This window comes from Globicephala melas, chromosome 13 (assembly GCF_963455315.2).
Source record: "Globicephala melas chromosome 13, mGloMel1.2, whole genome shotgun sequence".
NCBI classification, from domain to species: Eukaryota; Metazoa; Chordata; class Mammalia; order Artiodactyla; family Delphinidae; genus Globicephala; species Globicephala melas.
Window position 1 is genome coordinate 88,609,189 of NC_083326.1, and position 17,300 is coordinate 88,626,488.

A 17,300-nucleotide genomic window follows, 5' to 3' on the forward strand; every position below is an offset into this window, starting at 1 on the left:
GCAGATCTACTCATTCTCAGATTTTTTTTTTTTTCAATCAAACGGTACTGCACTGTTGGTTGAATCCACAGATGTGGAACCGCAGGTACAGAGGGCCAGCTGTGGGACTTAAGTATCCACGGATTTTGGTTTCCCCTGCAGGTACTGAGGGATGACCGCATTGTCTGGGCGTCTTTAGCACCTTAAAGCCTTGTGACATTAAACAGAAGCATTTGATGGAACCTTTATTTCTGTGCAACTTAACTTCTCTCTTCCCTTTTTGCAGCTTACTGTTTTCATCCCAGTTCCATCCTTTAAATTTTCTGTTTTTCATCATTATTACATATCCATTTTTTTAAAAAAGAGAAAGTTACTTAAATTTATCTGAATCTGAGTTAGTATTGCAATGGTTGGGTTTTATTTTGTGCTGCTAAAGCCATTTTTCTGTAAAGAAAGGTATGTATAAGAATAGAGCAAAGCTGTGTAACCCACCTGTTCCAGACAGCTCTTTTGATTCCAGTGGCTTTATTTTTGAGAACAACTTAGCACTAAGGAAAGGCTGTTTCCTTAGTTTCCATCACTTTGTCATTTTAGGGAGGTACGGTAAAAGTTGTACTTTTATAGAGACACCTCTGGCTTCATTCCCAAAGGAAATTGAGGATTTGGAGCTGTTACTTGGCATGTCGCAAACCAGTGTTTTCTAATATCTACCAGTTCAGTGTGTCATTTGGTTACTGAAGCTGAGCGGGGGTATTGTTGATTACAGGGAGCTTTCAGGCCACAGTAAGTCTTTAGCCCTTGGGTGAGAGTAAGGCTACATGAACTTGTGGGGCAGTATTAAATACTCTTATCTAATAGGAACTTGTAATCAGTCTGTATCTCATCAGACTACAGTCCCCGGGTCCCTGTGTACTGTGAAGCCTGTTTAAAATGCCCTCTTGGCTTCACAGAGAATTAGGTTTGATAGGAGACTTTTGAAATTGTTCATCTCTTCAAGAGACTCTATTATGTATGATGGAAACGTTTGTTTTGATGAAGATTTAATATTTATCTCATGTCATCTTTTTTGAAAGAAAAACTTAAGTAGATGTTGAAATCCTTAAAACTGTTAGCTTTTACAGGGTTTCTACTATTTTTTGTACATTTCACTATATTCTTTTAAATTGATCCTCTGAGTGATTGAATTGTATATAGGTACCTTAGAGTTCAGAAAGCTATAATGTGTAGTGCCTTGTCTAATATACAGTAGACAAATGTTTATTAAATGAACCATTAAAGAAGAAACGGAGAGACTTCCCTGGTGGTCCAGTGGTAAAGAATTGCCTTACGATGCAGGGCGCGGGTTCAACCCCTGGTTGGGGAACTAAGATCCCACATGCCGCAGGGCAACTAAGCCCCCATGCCACAACTGCTGAGCCTGTGTGCCACAATGAGAGAGCCCACATGCTGCAAACTACAGAGCCCACACGCTCTGGACCCCGTGCGCCACAGCTACAGAGCCCACACGCCCTGGAACCCGCACACCACAACTAGAGAAAAGAAAACCCGCACGCTGCAACTAGAGAGAAGCCCGCTCGCCGCAAAGAAAGATCCCGCATGCCTCAACAAAGATCCTGCGTGCCTCAACTAAGACCCGATGCAGCCCCAATAAATAAATAAACAAACAAATAAATAATAAATACGTCTTTAAAAAAGAAGAAGAAGAAGAATTGGAAATACATCTGATTATTTGTGGAAAGAGAGGTGGTTTGCTTGGGGGGAGAAGTCTTGGCAGTTACATGCTGGGGTTTTACGGTTCAGCGGTGAAAGCGTTGTCTTGGAATTGAGCACCTGTGCCTGACGCTCTGGGGGACCCACAGCGATAGTTTGAAGGGCGGTCCTAGCAGGTCAGAGGGGCTGGGAAGGAGGAGAGCCTAGCGTGTGTCGAGTGCCTGCCGAGTGCGGAGCCTTGTTGGGGAAATGCTCACGTGCCTTGTCTCGCTGCACCCTCCCCACGGCCGGGGAGTCCACGCTGCCGCCGCTGTGTCTGTACCCCCAGCCCCTCGGGGGTTTGGTAAAGTGATTCTGCCCACACGTGGTGGAGTGAGCAGAGAACGGAAGTGTTCCTGGGAGGGATGGTGTGCGACAGAACCGGGAAGGGCCCGTCATGCCCGCGCCCCCCGGCCCCATAGTGGCTTACAGCTGGTGGGTGTGCCTCCTCTGCGGGTCGCGGTTCTGAAGTTCTGTGTCTTCTTTTTATACAGAAAAGCACGAGGCTGGAAATTTGGAGGAAAACGAGGAGCCTTTCATTGCCCCTTTAGGATTGAACGTGCCGTCTGATGTGGAGCTGGTAGGTGTCTTTCTCGTTCACAGTACTGTTAACCTTTGTTACTACTTACCGGGAAGTACTGGTGAGAGCACCGCGCCGTGATCACAGTTGCTTTCTAGTTTGGGTGTGTGATGCTTTAAAATTATCTGTGAGTTAACGCAGAAAAAATCACACACCGCCTCTTCCCCCCTAAAGAAAAAGGGAGAAATTCTAGCAGAATCACCAGACCAGAGCATCAGGGGCCTGGGGAGCTGGCTCGCTCTCGGAGACCGTACGGTTGAATCCCCAGACTTTACCAACATGGAAAAACCCAGTCAGAACTACTGGTGAGGAGACTGTTAGCCACGTTTAGATGCAAAGACCCTCCTGCTCAGGGCACGTGGCTTTCAGTACAGTTGCTGTGTCCTGTCTTTTGCTGGTGTGGTTTTGTGGGCACTCAAGATGGGGACCTTTACTATAACATTCTCTTGGCACCCTTCCACCCGGTTCTCCTCTCCGTTATGACTAGGGCCCTGTGGCATCTCCAGGCGGCCCCTGCCCTCGGGAGGGACACCTGGGTCGCATCCTCTTGGCCTAAGTGCTCTGCAGCTGGGTCTCTAGTTCCCACTGATCTCACTTCGCTATTTCAGCTACGTCCAGTCAAGGTTACATTGTGACAGGCCCCATTGAGGATTTTCTAAGTATTACTTAATGCTAGTAACCCCATAAGGTAGCTTCCTGTTCCCCTTTCACAGATGCAGAAAAGTGAAGAAGTTGGGTCGTGCGTGCCAGGCAGGACCTCTAACCCATGGTCTTAGCCGTTGTGCCATCCTGAGTCGCTGTGCTTTGTGGGATTCTTACATGGTCATTAGGGACGTTTAAAATATTTGTGTTGTGTGTACATGCTTGGAAAAGGGATATTCGTGCTCAGAGTAAAGATTTTTCTCTGGCATCTTCCTAACTGGATTGCAAGCACCACGGACGTGGGTATTCCAGCCCCTTCATAGTGTCCTGCTACAGCATCATTGAATAAACAGTGGATGCTGAAAATTCCCCATAGAAGGAGCCTCTTGTGTTCCCCACACTAGCACCTGATACTTCCCTTATTTAGCGCAGCGTGAATCTGCTGGTTCTTGCCCTTCGGTTTTATGTGACAATGGGAGAGAACAGAATTTAATTCCTGCCTCCACCCATTCCTTCCTCCACTTACTCATTTGTAAATCCTCTCCTTCTCTTTCTCTTTTCTTGCAAATATGGGTAAAAATTTCTTTGGATTTTGCCAAGTAGAATCACTATTTATGTTTGATTCCCGTTTCTACCGTTGATCAGTTTGCTACAGTTAAAACTGAAAATGTTTTCTGAAGATTTGATATCCTGAGGCTTGTATTGAAATATTTTTATGTATTGTATTTCTGTTTTTTCTGGAATATGCTATTCTATGTGAGAGACGCATTAAAAACAGTTGCTCTCTTACCCACACGTAATGCTAAAAGCTTTTATTTAAGGTTGACTTTATAGATTCTTATTAAGTTTTGGTATGAAGATCATTTTTAAGCTTTTATGCGAACATAAACATAGAGGTGTAGTAGATTTTGTTGCCTTAATTCCTACTGAAGTATTTCATGGCTGTATGTTCCCAGAGTCAGCACCACTAGGCTGCGTGGTGGCCTGCCGGGACCCAAAGCGTCTGCTCCCCGTGGAGAGCACAGCAAGCCTGGCGTATAGTGGTCTGCTCTCTCCCGATGTTCGTATAAAATGGTCCCCCGGGTAGGAAATCTCGCGATTGTGGAGAAACCGTGTGTGAGTGCTCACCAGGTGGCCTGTGGACTGCTGGCCTTTCCTGTACGGTGGTAGCAGTATGTCATTCTTCAGAATTGCTGTGAATCGGGGCAGTGATTTGCTGTATGCGTCACACACTGTCGTGTCCGCGTTAGCGGGGAGACTGCCTAGGAGACAGGTGTCTGCGTCGTACGTTCCGTCTTGGTGGCCGAGCATGAAACTGCCGGCTCGTGTTTAGGTGACGCTTGCTGCCTCGGTGGGCAGGGGCTGCTCGGGCCGCGGCGGAGGCGGGGTGGTGAAGAGAGCGGGTGCTTGAGGGGGTCTCAGGTTTAAACTAGGCTTTTGGAGTAGAACCCCATGGCTGCAGGGCCTCTGGGGGTCCGTGCGAAGGGTCAGGAGCAGTGAGAGGTCACAGCGTCCTGGAAGCCGCGTGCCGGCGCCTGCTCGAGGCTGGCCGCCTGGTCCCACTGGGCCTCTAGACGCCAGCTCCTCAGGTGACCTCACAGCTTTATTTTAGCTTTTCGTAGTGACTGTTTGTCCACTTGTATGTTTCTTGGGAAGTAAGGAACTGTTTTCTCCCGGAATATGTAGCCCAGCATCACTTGTCCCGACATTGTGTTTTCAGTTACCTGTCCCTTTCCCAGGGACCCGAAGGCCTGTCTCTGTCACCTCCTGAGTTCTACACGTGCCCAGGTCCGTCTCTGGCTGTGTTGTGTTGTCTTGCACTGCGGGGAAGGTGGAGGGCGCGTCTCAGCCAAGTCTCTCACCCACCCGAGACGCCGCAGATCCGGGTTCTGAGCCCAAACGAGGTTTCCACAAGCACTGCCCAGAGGCGCGCGAGGTCTCGTGAGCCCCCCGCCTGTTGTGTGACACCTCACGTTCCCCTCGGATCAGCAAGGGGATCGGAAGTGCTGCTTGTTCGGCACGCCCGTTTGAGTGTATTTACGAGCGAAATGTGCTTGTTTAACATATTTTATGGACAGAAGGAAAAGGGGGGAGGATACAATGTACAATTCCCGTCCTGGTCCTGCGCGGTGGCACCAGTAGGTTAATAACAACATCAGATAGTGAGTATTCATGGAGCATGTGCTGTGTGCCAGGCGCTGTGTTAGCTCGGATCTTCTGTCCTCACGACACCAGTGCCTCTGACGGGGACACGGGACAGAGCCGTCGAGAGCAGCCGCCCCAGGTCATCCTGTAAGGGTCAGGCCTGCACTTCCAGCCCAGAGCCACTGCGGTTACGCTTTACCGAATGTTGTTCTGATTAGAGCGTCAGTCTCACCGTACCTTCAGGTGCTGTGTTGCCATGGGATGGGGGTGGGGAGACAAAAGAAGCACGATTTACCCCTGTGTTCCTGTGGAGTCCTGCCTTTCCTTGGGGGTTTGTGAGGACTTTTCAGTATGATGAGTGCTAAGCCCTGGTCCGGTCAGCGTCGTGCACTCCTGTTCTCCTGGCGCTTTGTCTTTTACCTGTTTGTTCCTCTCTCCGTGCAGAATTTAAAGGTATTTGTGAAGTCATTTATGTCACCATATATGTCACTGTATTCCTTTCTGGCTTCAGGATTTTGAATCTTGTCTTAGAAGACCCTTCCACCCCTGACAGTTTTTAAATATTTTCCTATACTTCCTGCTGTTACTTCCATAGTTTTGTTTTGACAGTTGAGTTCGTGCCTCAGTCTGATATTATTTGGGGCTCTGATCACAGAGGAGGAGAGAGGGCCAGCCCAGCTGCCCCTGGGGCTACTCGCTTATTCACCCCACCTGCCGCCCAGCCTGGCCCCCAGCCCCACCCTGCTGCAGGGATCAGAGCTCCAGCATTTTCCAAAGCTCTTTGGAAAATGGATGCAGGTTTTCTGACCTCACATACTGTTGTCCCATTTCCCGATGCCTATTCGAGTTTCTAGAGCCACGTTAATTTTGGAGATGCTGGGAGGTGTTAGTCCCCCTTTCTGGGCTCAGTTGCTTTCTTAAAAGGCTTCCATAAATTAGAAAAGCATTTTCCCCTGGACCAGTCAGTCTTTGTAACACATACGTATTTATGTGTTGGCTACATCCTTAAAATCCCATCTTATGGTAGGAATGATCATATTCTTAAATAGAAGAGGATTTTTCTAAAACCTACATGATAAGGAGAGCAGAGAATGACTTTCTCCAAACCAAATGTTTATCTGATATCCACTTGCTTCAGTAGCACATCTGGAAGGGTGCTCGTAAGCTGCTTTGTAAAATGACCCACACACTCTCTGTGACTGCTGTAACCATAAGGTGACATCATAAGAGGGCCTGCTTTTAAGAAGTTCTAGACCAGCGTTTTGGTTTGGTCAGTGGAGAACATCTCTACTTGGGCGGCGGGAGGGGTTGTATTTTCCTTTAAGGATCATTATTCTGAAGCGATCCTTAACAATTGTCATGTATACGGAATACACTAATGCAAAAATGAATCTTCCCGTTGAGCCAAAGCCGCTGAACATGTGCATCAGGATCCGCACCTCGGTGCAACAGGGGGCCTTTGACATGGACTCTGGTGTATTTGGGGACCAGTAAATAGTCATAGACATTTATCCAGTGTGAGTGTGAAGGGCATCATTAGTTCAGGAATCACATTTGAGAATTAAGGCGTTTGTATTTTGTGAAGGATTCAGCCCTGAAATTACAGTAAGCATCTTGAGTTCTTAACCGCCCGTTATTAATGAGAATAATTTCCCACTTTATTTGCATGTAATTTTCTAGTGTTAATCTCTTCATTAATATTAAAAGTATTTCAGATGTGTGGCTTCCAGCTTCTGGTCCGAGGGGCTCCTTGTGTGGGTAGGAATTGCTCAGCTCATGATGTGGCGGAGGTAACTTAGCAGCACATGCAGGAGAGAGGTGGGGTCTGGTTCCAGGTAGTGAATGCACTTCAAGGCAACCAGATGACTTGCCCAGTAAATGTGGGTGAAACCGTCTCTGCTCTGGCCAGACCACAGGTAGCTGGGCCTCAGTTTAGAGCTCTACTTTTTTTTTTTTTTTGGCTGCGTTGGGTCTTCGTTCCTGCATGTGGGCTTTCCCTAATTGTGGCGAGCCAGGGCTACTCTTCATTGTGATACGCATGCTTCTCATTGCAGTGGCTTCTCTTGTTGTGGAGCACGGGCTGTAGGCCTGCAGGCTTCAGTAGTTGTGGCACACTTGCTCAGTAGTTGTGGCTTGCGGGCTGTAGAGCGCAGGCTCAGTAGTTGTGGCGCACGGGCTCAGTTGCTCCGCGGCATGTGGGATCTTCCCCGGACCAGGGATCAAACCTGTGTCCCCTGCACTGGCAGGTGGTTTCTTAACCACTGCGCTACCAAGGAAGTCCCTGGAGCTTTGTACTTTTAAGTGGGAGCGTTGATGAACGGGCGCCACGGGGCAGTCTTACAGGGAGTAAGAAGGAGGAACGGGGTGAGGAGAGGTCAGGTGCAGAAGGAAAGGCTGGGCGTGAGCCTGCGGCTTTCCTTGGATGTACAAAAGTAGTGTTTTCAAAGCTCTAAACATTAGTCCCTGCTGAGAAAAAGGGAAGAGAAATGATTCTTAGATCCTTGAGAAACTTATTGAAACATGCACCCCTCTCCCTAGAAAATTGCATGTGTATGTGCAAAATTTGCATACAACTCCCCAGAGGATTGATTCACAACCCCCTGAACCCTATCACGGAACCCTGGTTAAGGGCCCCCAATACAGGAAACACATTGATTGGTGCGGAAAAGCTTGCCTCCTGTGGGTTCAGTACAAAGCTAGAATGGCCTGCCTCAGCAGGTGAGTTTTCTTCCCACAAAATACTGCAAAATTCAGAAACTGAGTGTCGTGTAACGGGGCCAGTGCCACAGTCTGTTCAAACTGGACTCTTCCCATTGAAATGTCTCTAGTCAGTAGTAAAACCAGGGTTATTCCTGTGTTTTAAGCCACACGCTCAGTGGAAAAGAGGACAGACTGATAACGTGAATGCGTGTGTTCTCTTGTAGCCACCAACAGCCAAAATGCACGCCATTATTGAGCGCACGGCCAACTTCGTGTGCAAACAGGGTGCACAGTTTGAAATAATGCTGAAGGCCAAACAGGCCCGAAACTCTCAATTCGACTTTCTGCGCTTTGATCACTACCTCAATCCCTACTACAAATTCATCCAGAAAGCTATGAAAGAAGGACGGTATACGGTACTGGCAGAAAACAAAAGTGAAGAGAAAAAGAGTATGTGAAACTGTTTCTGTCCTGTGTTGGGCTGGGGGAGGGGTTGAGATCTGCGCTGTAGGACTTCCTGAACGTTTGTGAAATCCTGCCACTAAGGCACGAGGATTAAACCTGCTGTGCAATAAGTCTGAACGTATATTAGATTCTTTTTTTTTTTTTTTTTTGCAGTACGCGGGCCTCTCACTGTTGTGGCCTCTCCTGTTGCGGAGCACAGGCTCCAGACGCGCAGGCTCAGCGGCCACAGCTCACGGGCCCAGCCGCTCCGCGGCGTGTGGGATCTTCCCGGACCAGGGCACGAACCCATGTCCCCTGCATCGTCAGGCGGACTCTCAAGCACTGTGCCACCAGGGAAGCCCTAGATTCTTAATTAACGTTTTCAAAGATGGGTGACATAGAATTAAATGTTGATGCCATCAGAGCATAACCATCTAGGTTGGAAACGTTTCCCCTCATTCTGGTTGTTGAACATGTCACAGACAGAACAGCGAGCCTCGTGCTCCGTGCATCCTAACCCCGTGTTAGGGCCTGAGGCTAAATTACACAAGTCCACACAAGTCCACAGAATGAAGTGCCTAATCTTACTCTCTTTTCTTTACTCTGCCTTAAGCTGTTGTTTTTATAAGTGTCTAAATTTGGAATTCTTACTACAAAGACCAATTAAGTATTTTGAATAACATTCTGAGACAGCAGTACATGTGTCTACATTGAATTTTTCTTCCAGCTGAAACACGATTTTCAAAATCAGTTGTATGCATCTTACCCCAGACCTCATCTCCTCCACGGTTGTTCGTTTGCTGTAGTTCAGTAAAAAATCTGTTGCTGTTATTTTACCTTCAAAATCAGTACGATTTTTGCCTTTTTTCCAAAAAATTTAAATATTCAGTGGCTCCGGACTAGTAAATGCCAGAGGAAAGGTGCCAGCGGGGCCGAGGTCAGGCTCCTTTCTCGCTGCCTTTGTTTCTTGTGATCCCACTTGATAAAGTCACAAGCAAATGTCATTCTGCTGAACGACTTGGGTGGCAGCAAGCTAGGGAATATTTTCCGAAGGTGGTTTTTGGACAGATAACCAAGAAATGGCTGCATACAGTTCTGCCTTTGTGTGCATCTGAGGTCTTACGTAATTTATTTGTACCTTGACGTCTTGACACGTGTTTTGCTTTCAGAGTCGGGGGTCAGCTCTGACAACGAAGATGACGATGACGAAGAGGGCGGGAGTTACCTGCACCCGTCCCTGTTCGCTTCCAAGAAGTGCAGCCGCCTGGAGGAGCTCATGAAGGTTCTCATCTCGTTACTGAGCTGTAGCTTTATGCCATGGCGAAACTGCTCATTTAACTTCGGAAAATTGTTAAGCAGGCATTTCTTTGTATGATAGCTTTTTTAATTTTACTAGCATTGACGTGTATCTCGCCTTTTTGTTTGGCTTGGTGGCAAAGGATTTGCTCCCTTTATTGCTTATATATCCCATTTTATAAAATCACAAGCAATTTATTTTCATTTTGTTATAGTTTTACTGTTTGGGATATTTAGTTTAAGTAAAATGTTGGTTAAGACTTGGAAAATTACTTTTTCATGCAGGTTTTATTAAAACAGGATTAGATTTCATAGGTGTCCAGGGTATGTGCCGCTTGAAATAGTCTGTTACTGTCACGGATAGCATAATGTATTAGTGAGAAACATAAATTAAAGAAAAATTTTCTTTTCATTCTTATTATAAGGAGTTAATCCACACCATTCATTGTGCCATTTATGATGTGAAAAAACAGGGGTCCATCAGACCTAAGCATGTCATTTCAGCAGTCACGCAGTGTGGCTGATTGATTGGGCTGTAAAAGCTGTTGGTGATTAAAAATCAGAAATTGCTTTAAGGATGGACAGAGTTTGAGGTTTTGAGTGAATTTGGAGGCTTACACTTTTCTCAGCAGCAATCTAGTCTTGGTCATCCCTCCTTTTCCTTCATGTCATTCGGAAGATTGAGGTGATTTGTTTATTCAGTTCCTCTGGAACTCAAAACCAGCTAGAGTTCTCGTCGGCCACGGTCAGGGCCTCCCTCTGTGCGCCTGCCCACGTGTGTGGGTGTGGTGTGCATGTGTGTGCTGCGTGCATGCGTGTGCTGAGGTTTTTCTGAAGCGTAGACACCGTCCTAGAGCCTTCTTGCCACAGAAGGGTTCTGCGTGACTCAGAATGCAGGATGTGGTGTGACCTTGCACCCTCTCTCTCTGCAGCCTTTGAAGGTGGTGGACCCAGATCACCCCCTTGCGGCCCTGGTCCGTAAAGCCCAGGCCGACAGTCCTGCCCCCACTGCACCCACGGCAGATGGCACGGCCGTGCAGCCCTCCCAGGTGGAGTACACCACTGACTGTGAGTACCTCACTGTGCGCCTCCGGGCAGGGTGTCAGGTGCGGGGGTAGGTTTGCAGGTCCGGTAGAGGTGCCATGAGGAGCGTTCATGTTAAGCACCCTTAGCATGTGGCCTCATCCTTTTGCCTGTCACTTCACGTTGGCAAGATGGCTGCCCCATCACCAGCATCAGCCCTGCATTCCAGGAAGGATGAAGAGGAAGAGCAAGAGCAGAAAGCAGTTTCTCATGGTCCTGCTGTCCTGCAGCACAGGCTGGGAAGTGGGCTTTCAGTCGGCTACATCGCTGCCCTAAACAAAAGCAGAGTTCTGTTAAGAAGGACGGGGAAAGTGGGCGTCGGGGGACATGTGTTGTGCCGCTGTTTGCCGGGGTTGCTTTCCTAAAGGACACAGGGGTCTAATGTGCACCTCGGAATTGGCTACAGTTCCTACTTGCTCTTGCTGGTTGCTACTCTTTTCTCTTTTTAATTACTTAAAGATTATTAATAGAAGGTGAATCTTGAAGTTCTATTCAAGAAATCATTTGAAAGTATTTAACCTTGGTCTCATTATCAGGTCTTTTTAAAATTATTTTATTCAGAGGTTAAATACTGAATGAGAAGAACCTTTAGCAAAGCCACGGGAATTCATCTGTTCAGCCTACTTCACAGGGACACCTGATACAATGAATTTATAAAGCCTGTCACTCTCAGCTAGAGATTGGAGGGTCAGCCTGAGGTTAATTCCCTTTTAAAACGTAAGCTGCTTGTCACTTTAGGAAGAAGCTTTTGTTAAAAATGATAACTGTGTCCTTTTGCCATTCCCGTCTGGCACTGGCATGCAATGTGTAATTTTGATGTGCTAAATTAGCATTTTTAGACTTCAAAAATCAATTACTTGAGTGAACTTAATGTATGTGTCTTTAAAAAAATGTCTTAGAGAACTCAGATAATTTCTTTAATGCATAAATCAAGTTAAATACAGTTTCTTTAAATGTTCAAATCAAAGAGCGGATCTGGTGCGGTCTCATCTTACCTGCCTGTTGGTTCTGGGCTGGGGGTGCAGTGGGCGTCAGAGTGGGCGGTAATCCCTGCAGCGCTTTGTTTTTCTTTGTTTCTTTTGTTTTTTTGCGGTACGCGGGCCTCTCACTGTTGTGGCCTCTCCCGTTGCGGAGCACAGGCTCCGGACTCACAGGCTCAGCAGCCATGGCTCACGGGCCCAGCCGCTCCGCGGCACGTGGGATCTTCCCGGACCGGGGCACGAACCCGTGTCCCCTGCATCGGCAGGCGGACTCTCAACCACTGCGCCACGAGGGAAGCACTTTGTAAATCACTCCTCATGCCTCCCGACGGGGCTCTCAGTACTGACAGCCAGCCCACCCGGGGGAAGCCCGTGAATCAGGAGTTGGGCGTGACCGGGAGCTTCTGCCCCCATCTTTACCTCAGTCCAGGTTATAAGCTCACTGAGTGGTACGTCTCTGGCTTCCTTTTTCCTTGCTTTCTCTTTTCACACCTGTCTTTGAATTTGCACAAGTTGAATGCAGTGTCCCTTTGCCTCCTCTAGATTTCTAGAGCTATTAAACTTCTTGCATCGGAAAGGAATAAAAATTCAGGGTTGAGTGGCCGTTATCCGGTTCGCGCTGCTAATCACTAGTGTGCGTGCAGTTAACTACGAGGTCGGTAATGGCTCTGTGTTTCTACATAGCCTGTAGGACTGGGCAGGGGAGCCGAGGGAGGCCGCTCCGTGACTCGGGGTTTTACTGCGAGGTCCCACGCTCTGATTGTTGACCACGGCCTGGGCCGAGTCACGGCTAGCTGGAGGATGAGAGGGGTGGGCAGGACCCAGGGAGCCTGGAGCCCCATGACTTCAGTCCCTCCTGCCACTCATCAGGGGCCCCAGAGGCCAGGGTGACCCTTGACAGCCTCTCGCCCGGGGGAAATCCCACCCTTGCTCTATGCAAACCCTGCAGGCCAGTCCATGGGCGGGGTGTCCTGGTCCCCTCCCTGACCCCTGACCCCAGCCGGAGGTGCTCCAGCAGTGGGGCACCAGTTAGTGACCACCTCTTCCCCTCAGTGAAATAATTGTTTTGACAGTCATCTTCTTCACACATGCAAGAGTGACAGACACGAGTAGGAGAGGCGGTATGGAGGTTATGCCTGGTGATGGACACACACGCTGCGTTGGGGGCCAGCCTCACGTGTGCCCAGGCCAGTGGAGGGGAAGGAGGGAGTCGGTGCTGACAGAGTGTGTTCTGCTGAGACGTGGGTTTCAGCCATGCCAGAGGGCTGGGACCAGGTTCTGGGTTTTCCAGAGAAGCAAGGAACCTAGCGTGTTTAGGTGAAACATCTCAACTTACAAATGTCAGCAGTGAATTCATATTTTGTAAAAATACAAGGCGTATTTTATAAAAATACAAAACATAAGGCAAGCCAGATGCTACTCATAGGTGCCCGTGTCCAGCCTCTGCTGTGGGTGCAGGAGGGTACCTGGGCAGCGGGACAGAGGGAGGTCGCAGAGCTTCTCTGTGGAGACCGTGCTCAGCAGTAGTCAGCTCTGCCCAGAAGCTGGGGAGGGGCTGTCAAGTGGCCTTCAGATTTCACACAGATTTAAACGCATCGTGCTGGGAAGTGAGAGCAGTTTCGTTAAAATGGAGAGGACAAAAGCTAGACTCCACCCGGGTGGGAAGTGAATGGGTGGTGTAGAAGTGGAGACCTGAGCACGGGCCGCTTTGTGAAGAGGGGAGGGGCAGTGCCTAGTGGAGAAAATGTTCCCTGAGAGCCCTGCCTCCAGGATCGGCCCCTTGGGTTGCCATGACAACAGCCCATCTAGCATCCGGGAGTCATAGGATGGGAGAGGCGGCCTTAGAATTTGGATCTAGATCAGAAAAATGCCTAGAAGAAATGAACACAGACACCTGTACTTGGGTTCTCAAAGATGTTTTTATTTGTAATTAGAGTCTATGGTTATCTTAAAAAGTAGCAAGAAAGAATATGAAAAATTTGAAAAAGAGGCAAATAAAGGCAACATGGCTCATCAGATAATAAAATGAGATGTTACAATAGAAGTCCTTGGGAGGCCTAAGTAGTTGGTGGTTTGCACAAAATGTGTGATTAAAACAGGTCTGAAAATGCTACATACGTGCGTGCCTGACACGTGCTGCTGTTGGCCCACTTCTGACGTGGGCCACGGCCTTGCCTCTGACGGGCGTCCTCAGCACAGCCAGCCTGAGTTCTGTGAGGTGAGGTGCACGCCAGGCGCCCAAGAGCAGAACCGCAAGCTTGCAGTGTCTTACTTCAGGGCTTTCACAGTTCTTTCTCCCTCCTTGGGTTCCACAACAGTTTTTTGTTTTTTAAGCAATTGGTGTTTTTTTCGGATCTTTTCAAAGGATTCAGTTTCATTTTCACAGAATCAGTAATTCTCTTTTCTCACTCAGATTTCATCTGTTTGCATAAATTTTAATTAAATACGTAATTACAGTACGTTTAACCAGAAAAAGTTTAAGTGAAAAACTCTGCTGGTAAAAAGCAGAAAGTTCAGCGTTCTAAAGAGGAGTGCCCTGGCCTGGTGTGTTAGTGCCTCCGGGGCCTCCCCGGCCCGAGACCCAGGAGGCCCTGCAGAGGGGAGGGGTGAGTGCGCCCCCCGAGACAGGTTCAAGCGAGGAAGGACTGGCTTATGAAAAGCTGTTCGGAAAACAGATCCCATTAGAGCCTCACCTTTTATCCAACAGCAAAACTACTTCCAGGTGTACGTGCCAGATGTGAGAGTTCTCAGGAAAGTAACGACTTTTTTTTTTTAATTTATTTTATTTACTTAGTCTTGGCCGCGTTGGGTCTTCATTGCTGCACGCGGGCTTTCTGTAGTTGCAGCGAGCGGGGACTACTCTTTGCTGCGGTGCGCAGGCTTCTCGTTGCGGTGGCTTCTCCCGTTGCGGAGCACGGGCTCTAGGTTCGCGGGCTTCAGTAGTTGTGGCGCACGGGCTTAGTTGCTCCGTGGCATGTGGGATCTTCCCGGACCAGGGCTCGAACCCGTGTCCCCTGCATCGGCAGGCAGTCTCTCAACCACTGCACCACCAGGGGAGCCCCCTAATTGTTTTTTTTTAATAGATTTGTTTATTTATTCTATTTTTGACTGTGTTGGGTCTTTGATGCTGCGAGTGGGCTTTCTCTAGTTAATGGCGAGCAGGCTTCTCATTGCGGTGGCTTCTCCTGTTGCGGAGCACGGGCTCTAGGCTCGCGGGCTTCAGTAGTTGTGGCTCGCAGGCTCTAGAGCACAGGCTCAGTAGTTGTGGCGCACGGGCTTAGTTGCTCCGTGGCATGTGGGATCTTCCCGGACCAGGGCTCGAACCCGTGTCCCCTGCATTGGCAGGTGGATTCTTAACCAGTGCGCCACCAGGGAAGCCCGAAAATAACAGAACAAGAATCATCTATTTTAAGCCAACAGACATTATATTCAACTAATGGAAAAAACAAAACCGTTGAGAAAGCAGAAAAAAACTAACAGAAACAGCTTTTACAGTCAAATAGGAAAACAACTTATAGCCCAGTAGAAAAGTGAACTGCAGTATGAATAATTCACAAAGGTAAAAATGACCATAAAAATTTTTTTTAAAGGTTTACCCTTGCTGCTCACTCAGATGGCATTGTATCTGCTGACTTTAGAACCTAACCTCCGTGGAAAATAAAATCCAACATTTCATTTAAATCAGGCTACAGCAAATATATGAAGAATCCGAGACTTTCTGTTATGGTGGAAAAATACCCATTCGCAGGCACACAAGAACACTTTGAAATTATAAGTCTTCAGATAAAATCGAGGTTTCTGGGCTGTGGGAAATGTTGTTTCATGTATACCTATTTGAATTTCTTAGTAATCATAGAGATTAAATAAAAGAGAGACACGCCATTTTTCAACTGTCACGTAAGCAAAGAAGGAAAAAAGGTCGACATCATGTTGCTGGTGGGAGTGTTAGACTTGTGGAGGGCAAGCTGGCCGTGTAGACCAGAACCTAAAATGCACGCCTTTGACCCAGAACTGAGCTTACGTGTGTAAAGACTGAGCTTACAAGAATGCTCACTGTAAGAACGATTTTTATTAGCAGCAAAAGACTGAGATGCCCTGTGTGTCCCTCAGGGAGGACGAATGGAGTAGGGTTAGGGCACAGCGGCAGCTGGAGGCTCTGCCTGGGACTCCTGGTGGGCGAGGGTGGGGCCGAAGGGGGCGTTTGGTGTGAGACTAGAGGGGCAGGTAAGAGACTGGTACCAGCGGTGCGCTTAGAAGACGGTTCAGGGTGAGGGGGTGACTCCTTCCCTGGCCATTTGTACCACTTTGAACCTTCTCAGAAAAATTGCAGGTGTGTGTGATGCTCATTTGAAACACTCGTATCCTGAGTTAATTCTTTGCAGTTTTGAGATTTTAATGGCAAGACTGTTTTGTCAGCTCTCCCTGTATCCTGTTGAGGCTGAAGCAGTCCTTGTGACAGCTTGTGTCCCGAACAGAGGCGAGGGAGCCCACCGGCTGGGGCCCGTCCAGGCAGGTGAAGTCACTGAGCTTTTCCGTCTTTTTACATTACTTGGTGTTTAATAATCACCTTAGAATGGACTCAGTCGTCCCTTGTTATTTACTTTCTGCTGATCAGAGGTTTTCCTAGATTTGGCAGTCTAGGAAGAAAAGCATCTTTTTTTTTTTTTTTTTTTTTGGCGATACGCGGGCCTCTCACCGCTGTGGCCTCTTCCATTGCGGAGCACAGGCTCCGGACGCGCAGGCTCAGCGGCCATGGCTCACGGGCCCAGCCGCTCCGCAGCATGTGGGATCTTCCCAGACCGGGGCACGAACCCGTGTCCCCTGCATCGGTAGGCGGACTCCCAACCACTGCACCACCAGGGAAGCCCCTATTTTTATTTTAAAAGAATTTTTTTCTAGAAGCTCCTTAAATATAGATATGCGAAACTTAAACAATCTCTTTCATTTATTAGCCTGACAGTGAACTGTCTTTCATGCTGTTTTCTGTTATTATTTAGTTGACTTCTGCTATTTATCTATAAATCCTTGCAAAAAAGCATAATAAAAATAAATTATGCCGGAAGCAGTAATGCTGAAATACCACCCACTATTACAGCGTGCAGTTTTTTTAAATAAAATGCCAGCTTGGGTTTTTTGATGTTTCGGTCTATAAATAGCTTAAGTGAAATTAAACCACGTCACATGGCTGCAGTAGATATTTTCATGCTTCTTCCCAGTTTTTAAAATGTGGTTTTGCTATTGTTTTTAGCATTTTTTCTGCAAAGTCGTGACCTTGAAATGCTTTAAGTACCTTGCAAGCTCTTTTTTAGAAGTAGCTGTACTATAATTCAAGAGAAGTAAAAGGGAAAAAGTAAAAATATTACCCAAGATGCCACCATCCAGAAATAGCCATTTTTAACATTAAGTGAGCATCATTGACACAGTGAAGAAGACTGAGCTATTGTGGGAAAAAGGGGAAAAAAAGAAAGCTCATATCTTTAGAATACAAAGATAATTTTTATGCAAAGATAGATTAAAAAGTTAATGTATAGATAGAAATATTTGTGTTAAAGTAGAAATAAGCTTTATAATTTTACTTGAATTTAGCTGAAGAACTGTAATCAAAATGAAAATGAAGTAATTCCTGAACTTCAGTTAAAAGTTTCTTCCATACCTCAAGAATTCAGTTCTAAAAGGAGAACATCAGAGAGGTTGGAATTGTA

The 17,300-nt window shown here is 47.4% G+C and overlaps 1 protein-coding gene across 3 annotated transcripts in view; it reads left to right on the forward strand.

The window, feature by feature from the left end:
• Positions 1–17,300, forward strand: part of SFSWAP (splicing factor SWAP) — an 82,610-nt gene that overhangs the window by 6,044 nt on the left and 59,266 nt on the right. For all 3 annotated transcript variants that reach the window (XM_030859940.2, XM_060310074.1, XM_030859941.2), the window contains 4 exons: positions 2,223–2,308; positions 8,020–8,245; positions 9,409–9,521; positions 10,468–10,603. In XM_030859940.2, the coding sequence (XP_030715800.1) occupies positions 2,223–2,308; positions 8,020–8,245; positions 9,409–9,521; positions 10,468–10,603 (561 nt within the window). The remainder of the gene's footprint in view (positions 1–2,222; positions 2,309–8,019; positions 8,246–9,408; positions 9,522–10,467; positions 10,604–17,300) is intronic.